Source organism: Spermophilus citellus, assembly GCF_964194105.1.
Source record: "Spermophilus citellus genome assembly, contig: SCAFFOLD_114, whole genome shotgun sequence".
NCBI classification, from domain to species: domain Eukaryota; kingdom Metazoa; phylum Chordata; class Mammalia; order Rodentia; family Sciuridae; genus Spermophilus; species Spermophilus citellus.
This window is the reverse complement of record NW_027672907.1, coordinates 120,051-134,353: the sequence shown is the minus strand read 5'-3', so window position 1 is coordinate 134,353 and position 14,303 is coordinate 120,051. Positions and strand designations below refer to the sequence as shown.

The 14,303-nt window shown below is 57.3% G+C and overlaps 1 protein-coding gene across 1 annotated transcript in view; it reads right to left on the bottom strand.

Annotated features, from left to right (window-relative positions):
- The window catches only part of LOC308640375 (signal peptide, CUB and EGF-like domain-containing protein 1), a gene marked incomplete at its 5' end in the record, with an annotated part of 80,027 nt that overhangs the window by 28,301 nt on the left and 37,423 nt on the right, over positions 1–14,303 (bottom strand). The window contains 1 exon segment of the mRNA XM_081312307.1: positions 3,878–3,994. Within this exon segment, the coding sequence (XP_081168433.1) occupies positions 3,878–3,994 (117 nt within the window).

Genomic DNA, 14,303 nt, shown 5'->3' with positions numbered 1-14,303 from the left:
CTTCCTGCTTCTTCCTTCAACCAGACAGGCGACGGGCACCTGCCCACATCCCCAGGCATCATTCCCATGGAGTGGTCCCAGCAGCTCTGGACACGGCTCCTGCATATCAGAGGACAGCCCTCTTTAGCCCTCCCTGGGGTCACCCTGGGAGCCTGGGGAGGTGCCTGAGCCAAGCTCTTCCTGCGGCATCTCCCTCCAGCCCCACGACAAGTGGGAGGAGCAGAGCCCTGTTTTCATAGAATGTGGTCACAGGGCTACAGGTGAGAGCCGACCTCCACCAGCACCGTCTGTCTCAAGGATGGCTTTCTCCAGCACACCATGCCGGCCCTGTGGCCACCAGAGAGACATGAAATCAGCTGTGGCCTGAGCTGAGGTGTCTCCACCCCAGGTTCCAGGAAAATTGGGAGTTTCTAGCATAAAGCCTCAGGCAGGAAAGCAGAGGCCTGTCTTTGCCTTGCCAGCTGTGTGACCTTGGGCAGGGAAAGACACCTCTCTGAGCCTCAGGTTCCCCATCTACAGACTAAGATGTCCACCAGCACCTCCCCTAGCGCCATTAGTGGAATTAAGTAAGCCAACTCCGCTAAGTAGACAGGGGCTGTCCTGTGGTCATTATCAGGACCCCTGCCTCCTCAAGAACGCCTCAGGCCTCCTGAGACTTCTGACCCCTTCCGCTTCCCCATCCAAATCTGTCCAGCCAGGGTGTGTCACAGCCACCAGACAGGCAGAGGGAGGCATGTGTGCTTGGGCCCAGGCTGGAGTAGCTGGCTGCCTGGAGGGATGTGGGGGTGTCCCTCCTCTCTACCAGGATCTAGTAAGGGGGTGCTGGGCTCCCAGGTCCCTTGACCTCTGATGAACCAACACTGGGGAGGCACTTCAGGTCCTTTGTCCCCTTCCCATCCTCCACTGTGTCCACACACCCTCCACCTTCCACAGCAAATCTGGCCATGCCCCTACCTGCTGACAAGTCTGTGGGGGCCTCTGGGTCTCCTGGGTAAAGGCCAGCCCTTGGCGGTGGTCACAGCCTTCGTTCTGCAGCCTGGCCTGCCCGCCGCAGCTCCTCTCTTGGGCAGGCTTGGCCTCTGCTGCGCAGCCCAGGCTCCGGCCACCTGCTGCACCACTGCAGCTGGCTCTCACCTGCTGGCCCTCTGCAGGGCCTCTCCACCTTCCTCTGGCCAGCCTTCCTGTCCTTCCCTCCAGAGTCCATCTCTCCCTAGTCACAGGGCTTGCCTGGGGGCAGGAGACAGCCTTGGGACTAGACCACAGAGGTGGGTACCTATTCCTGTCTGGCACCCCGGGCCCAGAGTGAGCGACTGAATGAACAGATGAGCCAGGAGGTGAGACAGGGTGATCTAGAAACAGAAAAGGGCCTGAGGGTCCGGGAAGGGTGGGACCTTGGCCCATCAAGTAGCCACTTGACTGTACCACCCAACGGTGGAGCACAGGTGTGTGGGTATGGGGGTGCCTGCCAGGTGAGGACTGTGCCACCGGAATGCACAGGATGGCTATTTCTGTTCCCTTCTGCCATCCTGGCACACTGTGGGGCCCATGAACAAGGGCTTTTGGGAGGGGCAGAGGGAGAGTTAGGATGTGGGCTGGCCAGGTGGAGGGCAGGTGAGGGCACCTCTGCTCCCACACAGATAAAAGTCCCAGCAGGTGGCCTGTCTGGCCCAGGGCACAGGGAAGCAGCAGTGGGTGGGGATTCTCCTAGATTGTTCTTGAAGGTGTGTGGAGGAGGGGTCTCCCTGAGGGAAAGCAGCTGCAGCTCAGAACTCTACCCTCTGGGGAGAGTCCAGCATCAGGAGGTTGCCCCCCCAATAGCACAGGGGGACCCAGCTCCAAACTGAGACTGAACCCAGCCCAGGCCACCCCCTTGAAATAAAGCCTGGGCTTGGGGGCAAGTCCTCTTGATCCTGTAAAATCTGCATCCCACTTTCCCACCCCTGCCACCTACCCTGGGGATCCCCACCAGCCCTGGTGAACCCCGCCTGCCTGGGCTCTCAGCTCTGGATTTTCCGCGCCCTCTGTTATCTCCCCTCCAGTGATCTATCTTGCTTGACAATGACTTTTTTGCTTCCAGAAAACACTGAAACTTTGAAATCACTCCTTTGATATTCTTCCCTGGACCTGAGCCAAGATCAGGGTGTGCACCCTGAATTGAGGAGTGAAACTCAAAACCCCAGAGGCCAAGGTCTTGGGTTCACTGGGAATCCCCTGCTGGGCTTGCCCCAGCCAAGTCCCCAGCCCTGCCTGCATCTCTCCAGCAAGAGCCTGAGAACCCAAGGTCACCAACCCTGGGGTCTGGAGGGGGCATCTGGTTTCTCAGGCTTCCCTCCTTTAGTTGAGCTGTTCTCTGTTCTCGCTCTACAGGTCTGTGCCAGCCCGTGCCCCTCCATTCCTAGTATCAGTGGGGAAGTCTCAACCCAGTTTCCCATCTCTGCCACCATCTGGCCCAAGCAAAAATGTTGTCCTGAGCCAGGGGATGGCAGCAGTTTCCTCCCTGCTTTTCCAGATGCTGCCCAGAGATTGCTGGCCAGGTGGTGGCAGGGACCATTTCAAAATAAAAACCCACCCAGTACTGACTGGGGTCTGCCCAGGACTCACAGCTGGAAATATCACCAGCCCCCTTGGGCTACCCCAGAGAGGGGTGGGGAGCAGCAGCAGGAGTCCCTCTCCCGGCTGCTCTCTCTGGGGCCACAGGACTCCCAGGCCCTTTCTGGTCCCCAGTGGTGAGCTGGCTCCAGCTCTCCTTCCAGCAGCCTTGCTCTCAGGACTTCAGCCCTCCAGGGCCCCCTTTCCCAGTTCAGCCTCCACCTCCCGGCGAGGCAGTGAGGACTGGTTCTACCTCTCCAGGCCCTGGATCTCTGGACAGGTGACATTACTGGGCTTTGAGGACGCCCAGATCTGCGCGGACCTCTGGCTCCCTTGCCACTCACTCCTGGCATTGAGTCCACATGGCGAGGACTCAGATGTCACCTGTCTGCCCACAACCCTGCCAGGAACACATCAGGGCTACTGACAGGCCAAGCGGCGGCTACAGAGGGCTTCACTTCACATCAACAGCTGGCAGATCTGCCTCTGCTGTCATAATTAGCAGCTCTTCCTAGCAAGGGGGCAAGGAAGGAAGAAGCTACTTTGTCAGACTTAAAAATAGCCCACCTCAGTCAGTTTTAAATTGTCTTAAACATTCGCTGGCCACACTCTCCAGATCCTGCTCCCTTCGAGGCCCTCCTTGGTCAGGGCTGGGGTAGGCGCCTGAGGGCGGCCCGGCTGCTGCCCCCTTCTGTGCGCGGCTTTGCCAGTCAGGCCTGGGCTTTTGTAATGGCCCCCCTGGCCTTTGCCTGGCCTGGCCCTGTTGTGGGAGTCTGGTCCCCACACAGGCTGGTCCTGGAGCCCAGCCTCTCTCCGTGGAATCCGCATCTCCCCTTCCCTCACTGCGCCCCCCCCCCCGGCCCTTTCCTCCATCTTCAGCTACCTGTTCCTTTTCTATGACAAAGTTCCTCTGCATCCTTCTTCCTTCAGTGAAGCACAGAACTCACACAAATCCCCTTACAAATTTCCTACAGTGACACATAATGACATACACACTTCCCAAACAGCCCAGAGCTGGGCTGTCCCCATCTGTTCTGAGAACCACCCCCACTACAGGTCAGCATCTGGGCCAGCACCTCTGCCCCCAGGGAGTTCCAGAGTAAAGGCACTTTTGATCCAGGAATCTATGGAAGTGCCATACACCTGTGTCCTCTGGCCCCTGCTGGGACCCTCCCTTCTCCTGACCTTCCCAAACAGCAAGGTGAGTGACTGCCGAGTGCCCCTATTCTGTGGCCACATGGGGCTCAGAGGCTAGGTGGGGACACACCAGCATACTCCCTGTGCTGACCTTTGCATGTCTTCCCGTCTGGCTGCAGTGTGAATCCAACCGGGCAGCTGCACCACACGCCAGTGGCTGTGTCCTTGCACGTCCGGTCACAGCCTCCGTTATTGACTGCACATGTCTCTGGGGAGGGAAAGACACAGAGATGCTCAGTCTCCTTGGGCAAAAGCTACCAGTTTTCCCCAGCCATGGGGAGATCTCCTGTGAGATAGGAGAGCTGGGTTCAAGTTCTGGCTGATACTCCTGCTAAGGGACTCTAAGGAACCTGTGCTGCCTCTCTGAGCCTCAGGCTCCCCATCTATAAAATGGGAGAATGAGATCCATTCCCATGGGGTCGCTGTGAGGCTCGTCAAACCTGACAGAGAGCACTACTGGGTAGAGGTTACTGCTGACAGCTGAAGACCACGATCTGGGGTCTGAGATTGGCCTGGCTGGTACTTAACTGCCCACGGCCAGGTTCCTGAACCTTTGTCCCACCTGCTCTTAGACTCCAAGTCCAGCAGGTGGTGGCTGGAGGCAGCCAAATTCACCCCAGTGGGGAATGGCTGCAGCCCTGTCTGTGGGGCCCGGGCCTAGTGAGGCTTGACCCACCACTGTTCTCATCAGAGTGCACCAAAGGTGTCTGGATTTTTTCCACTTGAAGTCTGTCTAGTGCTTTTTTTCACGTCTGAAAAGTTCAGAGTCTGGAGTGGCTGAGGTACAACGGGGATACCAGAGCTTGCAGTGAGTGGTCCTCACTGGCTGTAGAAAGGCCATAGTGCACCCACAGGGGGCTGTTCTCCCAGACCTCAGTCCTGGCCACCTGGTTTCATATCTTGTGGTACAGGGCCTGGAGGGCACAGCCTGAGCTTGCTTCACCTGGGGGCCTGCCTCAGCTTGCTTCACCTGGGGGCCTGCCTTCCTTGGTTCTGCAAGCGGCTGTGTGTTCCTCTGGGAGAAGTTTGAGAATGAATGTACGGTTGCCAGCAGTCCCTGCTGCTAATTAGATTCGTGGTGCCCGTCCTTTGACCTTCACCTTGAAGGTGAGCATGTGATTCTGCAGGGCCTCCAGGGTGGGCGTCCTGCTGCTGGGGCTACCTGCATGAGAGCTGCCTGCCTGCCTCGGGGTTAGTGACTTCCCACCGCCATCATGGGGCTGGCTGTAGTTTGCTGAAAGGTGGCCCTGAGCTCTTTCTGGTCTGTCTCAGTGCCCTGGTGGCCCTGGCAGCTTCTGTGAACACCCCCCCCCCCCGGGGTCTTTGCCGTGCGTTGGCCCTGGCTGCACACCTCCTCCCTGCTCAGCCTTCAGGTCTGGCTCCCAGGGCACCTCTGCCAGGAGCACCTCTGCAGAGCCACAGAGAGAAGGCTGCAGCTCTTCCTTGCCCTGGGGCAGCCCGGGGCCTGGGTCCAAATGGCCAGTTCTGCCTGGCACCAGGCCTGCTCTGGCCCTCTCGTCTTCTCACGGGACCATCTATGGGGAGACTCCCTTGGGGCCACAGCTGGCCCACACCTGGGGAAGCCTCCTTCCCAGGGCTGGGGTGAAGATCAAGTCTTGAAGGCACCAGGCAGTGGCTGCTCATTATGCGTTTCCTCTCCTGGGCTTAAAGCCAGACCAGGAAATCCTGCCTCCCAGCCCACAGCAGAGCCAGTGTCCCCGAAGAGCCCTTTCAGCCTTCCAAGTGTGATGGCCCCTTGATGGAGGGGGGGCTGAGAACCTGCCCGTTTTGCAGGTGTAGGTAGTTAAGGCTCTGAGGTAGGGGGCATTAGGCGTCAGCAGCAGGCACTGAGGGCTGGGCCAGGCCTGGTCTCTCTGTGCTGGTGGAAGTGGGTGGGGCCCTGGTGATTATGTTCTTGAGAAATGGACATACCTGACAGCTGGTATGTTCTTCCCCTTGGTGGCACTTGTAACTCGACCCTTCAGACCCAAGAGGGTCTTGGGGACCTGCCCACTGGGCAGTCTGAGGCTGGGAGGGGGCTGGGCCAGCATGGATGTCCACCACTTCTCTGGACCCCATTCCAGGGCTTTCTCCCCCACTGGGTGATTTCAGTTTCTCTGAGTAGCCCCAGTCAGGGGCTGGTGCATACATTTTAGGCTTTGAGTGAGAGTCTCTGAGTACCCCAGCATCTGGGGGCTGGTGGGCCATTCTTGGATGCAGATCCCTCTTGCTGCCAGTGCCCCATCATGGTGGTCACTGCATGCCAGGCCCTACTCTGCCTCTTGTCTCCTGCCCTGGCCTTCAGAGCTCCTGGGCCCAATGCTTCCCCCACCAGGAGTGGGGCCAAGGTTGTGCAGAGTGAGCGGCAGCACTGGAGGTATCAGCTTGGTCCCACTCTAAGTGCCAGGAGGGCAGTGACCCACCAGCAGGCCTTCAATCTGTCTCCAGCCACCATCAGCTCCAGGGACCCAGGCAGCTGTGCCTAGACCTGCTGCCCACTGCATTCAACTCTCCCTTCCTCCTGCAGCCCCTGCTCCACCCCATTCACAACACTCCCTCACCTGCTGGCACCCCTGGGCCCACTCTTAACATCTCTGGAATCCAGCCCCTGCTCTTGCTGCTGCCATTTGGGACCAGGTCACCACAGTCCTCTGAGATTCCACAGCTTCCCAGGCTCTTCCCCTAGCTCAGGGCCTCACTTTCAATGCTCCCCAGGGCTTTTCTGAACCAGACCTGTGCTGGGCGGGAAGGTGAGTCAGCTGGCCTGTCTTCCACTCTGCCTTCCTAGGACCATGAGCAGGTTGTCCTGTGCTGGGGCCTCTAGTGCCTCTGCTACAACATGGTGGCGTGGGGCAGTTCCTGCCTTGCCTACCTTAGCAGTGCTGTTCTGAGGTGACGGAAGTTCTGCTACCAAAGGCAATATGTATAAAGAGCAAGACTGAAGCCCACCCACGTCCTTTGTGGGGGACTGAAATCTGCAGTTAGGGAAGGTTGGTCTGGGAGGTGCCAAGCATCTTGTCCTTGGAGGTTTCCCTTAGAGGCTCCTGGGTGCTGCTGAGGGGATCCCTTGCCTTCAGTGGCCATTAGTCTGGGGTACTGCCCAGCTTCCATTTCTGAGGGCTTTGGAAAGCTGCCTTACCTCTCTGTTCCCCAAGACCAGAGGCTGCCAAAACCTGGTGCTGGATCACCACTGTCTCTAAGAGCTTCAGAAAACAGCTCTGTCCTTCCTACAGTGGGCATCTAACTGCAGGCTACCCAAATGTGAGCTGGAGATGGCAGCAGGACATCTCTCTGGGTCTCTGGACCTTCCACCTCCTTCTCAGGGCCTTCTCAGGGTCGCATCACAGCTCCTGTCCCTCCCAGAGGCTAAGAGTGAGCTTGGGCCAGAGGGTAAAAGAGGTTCTACAGGACGGCCTCATGAGGCCACACCCCACTGCAGGTTTGCCTCCAGTCACCAGAACTGCGGGCAAGCGGGGCAAAGGAGAAGAGGGCAAAGCTAAGCCTCAGAGAGTTCTCCCAGGATCTGAAGGAAGGATTTCCTTTCAGACTCTGTGAGCCCCATCTCTCCTACACCCCGACTTTAGATGAGAGCTGCCAGGGCTCCCCTTAAAGATCTTCCTGCTCCTCCTGGAGCAATGATGACAGCAAACCTTGCCCTGCCCACCCCTGAGCACCTGACAAAGCACTTGTCAGCCACTCACCTCAGCAGGCCTCACCCATGGGGCACTTTTGCAGGTGGGGACCTGAGGCTCAGAGAAGTAACTTGTCCAGGCAAGACCAGTTACCTGATTTGGGGGACCCAATGCAAAATATCAATGAAGGCCCCCTTTTTCCATGATTGTTTAGAACTTCAAGACAGAGTCAGTAGGGCATTCAGCTAGTTGGGGACCATCCCAGGGAAGGACCCCTGGTGACTGCCCAGGATGAGCAGGGGAGGATCCAGCATGCGCCCTGGGGTTGTGGGACTCCAGGCTGATGAGCGAGCTGGAGCAGGCCAGAGAGCTGGGGTTTGGCAGAGGAGCCCAGGGCCGCTCCCAGCGAGGCAGCAGAGCAGAAGAATCGAAAGCCCCAGTCTTTGGACCTTCCTCAGGGAAGCCCTATGCTGGGCTGGCTTTGCAACACTGGATCCCTGCCTGTAGCAGGCCAGGGCTCTACCAGAGGGACAGGACATAGGAGTAGAGGACAGAAGGCTGCCTGGGAGCAGCCCTTGGAATTCACACTGCCTGATGGCACCCCACTGGCCCAGGTTCAGCAAGTCTTTGAAGGACAGTCTCTAGCGAGTCCTTGAAGGACAGTCTTAATCACAGTGGAGTGGAACAATTATGAGCTGAACAAACATCTGGCTGCGTGAACAAGGCCAAGTCTCATTGCTTTGGGAATCTGTTTCCTGATGGGGATGGAAAGAGTGTGTGTGAGAGCGCAGGGTTAAGAAGGGACCAGGGCAGCTGAGACAGGGAGGCTGCTGAGGCCAGGACTGCAGCCCTGATAAGGTATAGGTCCCCATGTGTGGGTGGAGATGACAATATTTACTATGTAGTTCTTGCAAGGCCCAGAAACAATAGTCTGCATCAGTGTTTTGTAAGCACTGAGGGATGGACTTTAGCTTACCCATGCTCTCCGGAGTCCCATCCTGGGCTTCTGATGCCTGGGGTGGCACTGTCAACCCAGAAAAGGCCTCAGTGTCCCCCTCTGTGCTCCAAGGCAGAGTTAAGGACACACCTCAGGCTGCCTCCGAGGTTCAGGATGCCCCTTGAGCATCGTGGGCAGAGGGATTGCTGACCTCTGTCCTGAGCACAGCTGATGCTGGATCTGGACGGAGCCTTCCAAGGTCGCCTCTTCCCCTCCCCTACAGGGACCCCACCTCATCAGGGCAGCAGCCTCCTGCCTCAGCTGCACTGGGCCTTTCCCCTCACTGTCTCCACGCACTCACTGTCGCCAGCCTGGTTCCATGTCGAGGCCTGAACAGTCCCAGGTGGGCTTACCCAGTCCCCACCTCAGCAGATGGCGCTCAGGAGTAGATCTCGCAGGCTGGAGGCGGAGCAGGGCACTCCAGGCAGCAGGGAGAGGCTGGGGTGGGTAGTTTGTGCCATGTGGTTAGGCCAGGGTGCTAGTGCTCAGGAGATGAGCAAGCCACCCCATGTCATCCAGTCCCTGCTGAGCAACAGGAGGTGGCATGAGACCTTGCTCATTGTGCCCAGAACAGATGGTCACACGATACTAATGACAGGTTGGAGTTCAGAGAGCCATGAGGTGACAGGCAAGAGGAGACTAGGGCCCCTGGGTAAGGGCCATAGTGCCTTTTATCCCAAAGTGGCAGGAGCCAAGGAAGGGCCAGCAACCAGCTGAAGGGAGAGGGTCAGAGGTCAGAAATCCACGAAAGCCAATGGCCAATGCCTTGCAGCTGCTTTAGCTGGTCCTAGCATGGGCCACTCCCCTATGAGGGTCAGGCTTTCAAGGAACAGGGCAGATGTAGAGCACTGGGCCCATGTGTGTCACACCAGATCAGAGCCTCTGAGGGAGGGGCAGGCTCTGCACTATTGACAATTCTTAGAAAACCCAAGGCCTAGAGAGGGGACCATGAGGCCCCCATCAAGTCCCTCAACCAAGTGCTCCAGAAAGCTACAGCATGCCTTGGCATGCTGGCCAACGGGTCCATGCTGGTTCTCAATTCAGGCATCCTAGCCCTCTGTCCTGGCCCAGGTGGGGCTGCCTGCAGCACTGCCTCCTCTCAGCAGGGGAGTCCCACTCTCTGGTACCACCTTCCCTAGCTCCTGCCAAGCCTGACACAGGGCAGGCATCAAGTCCCCCTGTCTTCTGTCAATCCTCATGGGGCTTCCAGAGTTCCTGCTCATTAATACTGTCATTGAAGAAATGCTTGTGCCTAGGACATTGGGCACAAGGGTCACCCTGCCTGGAGAGCATACAGTCAAGGAAACTGTTGCATGAATGGAAAGTGCTACCTCCCCAAGCGCCACCTGCTCAGGGGAGTTCTCCGTGAGGTATATTTCTGTCGGTGGAACTGTCCCCTAGGGACTTCAGGGACATGCTGTGAGTGCAGAAAGCCATCCCCTCAATGCCAGTGCTCAGAAAGCAGAAACCACCTGGACCTGCCAAGAGGTGGAGGAGGCCCGAGTGTGGGAGGTGCCAGGAGTAGTGACTCACCCAGGAGCCAGGCAGGCAGACCTCAGGACAGGTGTCCTCATTTGGTTTAAGGGCTCTCAAATGCTCTGTCCACTGAAGGACAACAGCACATGGCAGGAGTAGCCACTGGCAACAGGCCTCTTCCTGCACTCTGCGTCCTACCTCCACTCTGAAGGGCAGACACAGGCTCAAAAGCAGCCTCTCCCTTGAGTTGGCCCTTAGGAGACAGGCAGATGGGATCAGTGTGCCTACTCCACAGAAGGCTCAGAGGAAGAGCTGGGGAGAGGCCCAGCTGCACATCATACTGGGCTACCCTTCCTGCCATGTGCTACCTGGGAGTTCTGGGGTCGTCAGACCCCTCTGTCTAGAGTTCCCCATCACAGCAGTGAATGCTCAATGAGCATGCCTGCGCCAGACCCTGTGCAACCTGCAGGGAGACAGGGCCACACCTAGCTGCCCCAGAGGGGCGTGGTGTGGACTGTGCAGCTAGCATTATCCCAGAAGCTGCTCAGTAGACGGTGAGGCTTGGCCCTGGTTTCTAATGGCTGCCCTGGGGATTTGGCTGAGGACAGATTAAATGACTCCTGGGCAGAGGGAGGTGCTAAGCACAAACCTCTGTACTGCCAGGTGGGCCTTCAGCAGCAGCATAGCCTCTACCCCATGGCCCCATGGTGTTGGGGGCCTCCTGGAAGGTCATGATTACTGACACCTGGCTGGCTTCTGGAAGGCGCTTGTTAATCCTGCTGGTTCTCCAGGTTTCCCGTCAGCCCCCAGTGTGATCTGAGCAAGGCCAGGCAGGCCTGGCCTCTTAGCTCACCACCCAGACTCTGGCCAGGTTTGATTCCTCATGGGCACACCAGGAGCCCCAACAAAGTGAAAATGGCCAGGGAAGATGACAAAGAGAATGGCTGTGACCAGGTACCTGCTCAGTGCAACATGGGACCAGGTACCTGCTCACCAAGTGGCTCCTCTAAGATTCTCTGGGGCTATAAGCCACTTTGTGCGAATGAGAAACTGAAGCTCAGGGATGTGAGCTGGCCCTGGGTCACTGACCTATCTGGTGACCTGGAAGCCAGAACCAAACCCAGGTCTCACTCCAGAACCTGGGTGAGGAAAAATCAGAAAGAGGAGCAGCTGCTTGGAGTTTTGGTCCAAATACAGGTGTCCCTGCTCAGTCCTCAGAACCAAGATGTGGCCGGGGCAAGCAAATAAACTGTCAGCTTCCCTGGGTCAGCCCAAGTGGTCTGGCCTCAGGAAATTCTGAACTGTTGGCTTCCTGCCAACAGGTGACTGTCCACCCTGGCCTGCTGAATCTAGCTAGAGAGAAGCTGGGTGGTGGGGTGGGGAGGTGAAGCAGGCAGGGCTGGTGGCAGTGCCGAGAACAGGCTACCCTGCCCAGGCAGGTGGAAGGGTGGAAGAGACCTGGCCAGTTTCCTGTTTCTACACAGGGCTCCTCGTCAGATGGCAGGTGATGGACTGTGGTGCTCCTTGGCACCTTCCGTCTGTGGCTACGGTGGAAGGTACATACAGAGCCCACCTGAATGCTGCAGTGCTGGAGCTGGGGCTTGAGCAGCCAACACACCAGGAATCGGGAATGGAGGTGGGATACTCAGGTGGCAGAGGGCATTGAAGACACTTAGACAAAAGTCTGAGAGGCCAAGGAACCCAGGAAGGAGGTTAATGCAGGGCTGGGACACATTCAGGTTTAGGCCTAAGAAAGAAAGATGGCTCTAGCTACCATGTGATCACCAGTGGAGCTGGGAGACAGAACAGAGGCTGGGCAGTGAGAAGTGGGCCTGGATGTTGGGACACTAGAGGCCTGAAGCCCAGGACAGTGTGAAGGTCAAGTGTTCTCAGTCCCCCTTGGGATGGGTAGGTCAGAATCACCTGTATCTGTGGGACTCAGCTCTACCATCAGCTGCTGTAAAGGGCGACTAGGCAGCAGAGGCTCCCTTCCAGCCAGGCTGGGTCTCCAAAAGCATTAAGACTCAGGTCCCAGAAGTCCTCTCCACATCACAGGGTGGCCTGGGGTAGATCACATCCCTTCATGCCTCAGTCCTCTCTGGGGCCACCCAGTGCCCTGACCACTCCTCTTTTCACTAATAAACCCTGCTGGGCACTTTGTCCACCCACTTAACCCCACAATAAGTGAGTCACTTTGACCTGCCTCCCTATCAGTCCCTGCCAAGGGCCCCAGGTGACCAGAGACAGTCACACTTGGGATTAGGCCAATGATGGGGCTCCTGAACAAGTGAGCCTTTTGTGCTGGACGCATGGCCTGGAAAACTGGGTGCACTTGGATCTGCCTGAGCCTTCCCCTGCCAGGTGCATATGGGCACCCTCCTGTCCCTTCTCTCTGAGCCTGGCTGCGTAAGCAGCAGAGCTCACCCATCCTGGGAAGTCCTCCAGGGATCTTCACACCACAGAGACAACCGGCCCTGCTGTGCCCCTTCTGGGCAAGGCCTGTGCTGTTGCTGTACACTGAAGGGAGCGTCTCTCTGGTGCAGACCTGGCACCTGCCCTTAGTTGGCAGGGGAGGGTGTGGAGATGGGGGAAAGGGAAGGCCACTGAGGATGGGCAGCTTTTCCCAGGACGACGCACTGGAGATGGCACCGAATGAGGGGATGGGTAGCGTGACCACACAGCAGGAAGCTTCAGACAGTTAAGTGTGCAGGCAGGAGGGACAGGTAGGGGAGGGGGTCTAGGAGGTGAGTGGATGTGTGGGGTTGGGAAAAGGAAGCGCAGGTGAGTGGTCCTTCAGTGGAGAGGAGCTGGCAGGGAGCAGGCAGCTGGTAGAGAGAAGCAGGGGTGTGACTGTGTCCACATCTCTCAGGGTAACTGTGCCCTTACATAGTAGAGTCTGGTCCCTTTCTTGCTTCTCCCTGCTCTTCTTGGAGCTCTTGATGAAGCAGCCCCTATGGTGCCCTGTCCTGCCTTCTAGGCCCTGCCTAGCCTCTCTCACCCCTGCTTCCTTTGAGCACATGCCTATGTGTGTGGCTCATGCCCACTTGATGGAGAGGAACCCCAGGGATCAGAGGGAGGGGCTGAGCTGGGCAGGAAGGCTTCCCCCCAGCAGAACTTGGGCCCCAGAGCAGTCACATGCCCTAAGGCCAGTTGCTTCCTCCTACACCAAAGGGCTTGGGTAGTGGTGACTGGACACACACAGATGGCCAGAAGGCTGGGAAAACAGGTCTGGGAAGGATGGGGAAGGCTCAAGGGGTGGCCCAGCCTTGACCTGTGTGGCCTACTCTCCTAAAAATGAGCTCCTGGTGGCCTCTCTTCCCCATGTTTGTGCCTAGCCCCACCTGTGCCAATAGCTGGCACTCAGTGAGTGCTGCCTATGAGCCAGGCCTTGCTTTGGGCACTTCTTATTGTCAGCTCATTCCATTCTCATGCCAGCTCTAGGAAGTATGTGCTACATGCTCCCCGTTTATAGATGAGGAAATAGGCTTAGAGGGAAGTTAAGAAATTTGCCCCGGAAAGCACAGCCTCCCTGGTGGGAAGAACAGGAACTTGGGCAGTCAGCTCCAAGGCCAAAGTGCTGTATGTGTGCTCCAGGCTCATGCAAGTCTGCTGGTCAAGGGAATCAGGGGATCTGGGCTTGGTCCCAGGTCTGTCCAGCAATGGGGAGGCTTAGTGAAGAGGGCCCTTGGGATGGACAGGTAAGGCTTTGGTGGTCCTTGTCCCTATGGAACCCAAGGCCCTGCAGACCAGGCACTGTCCACACTTGCTGTGACCTCTGTAACCTAGATACTCGGAAATCCGTGAGGCTGGCTCCACAGCTCACAGCACTTTGGCCAAGCTGGCAGCTCCTTAGTCTTTGATCTGGATGTTTATGGAAAAGGTGGCTGCCAATCTTCAGAGGGAGATCCACCACAGGACAGTGGCAAGAGATAGCCAGCAATGGCAATATCCAAAGAAAAGTGTTCACTTGATTCCCAAAGGTCTGAGGACATTCAGCATGGGGACAAACATTAACAAATATTCTCTGTCTCTAAGAGGGGTGGCTGTCTCTAAGTTCATAATAAAAATTGCAAATTATAGGAAAAAAGAGGCCAAGCCAACTCAGGCTGCCCAAAGAGAGAAAGGAAGCATATGAGACATTCCAGAAAATTTCTACCACAAAATGGTTTTGGAACGTTTGGTGCTTAAAGAGGCACAGGGGTGTCTCCACTGTACCTCAGGGCTTTGCTGGAGTCTCACTATACCTGGGCCAGGCACCAAGAGGGGTTCCTGGAGCCTTTGCAGTGTCTGCTCTCTGCACAGCAGGTGCTCAGAAGCCTGGACCTTGGGGCCAGACTGGCAGAGCACTGTCCCTCAATGCCTCTGGTAACCTTGTGTAAACTGCTCAACATCTCAGAGTCTCAGTTACTTAC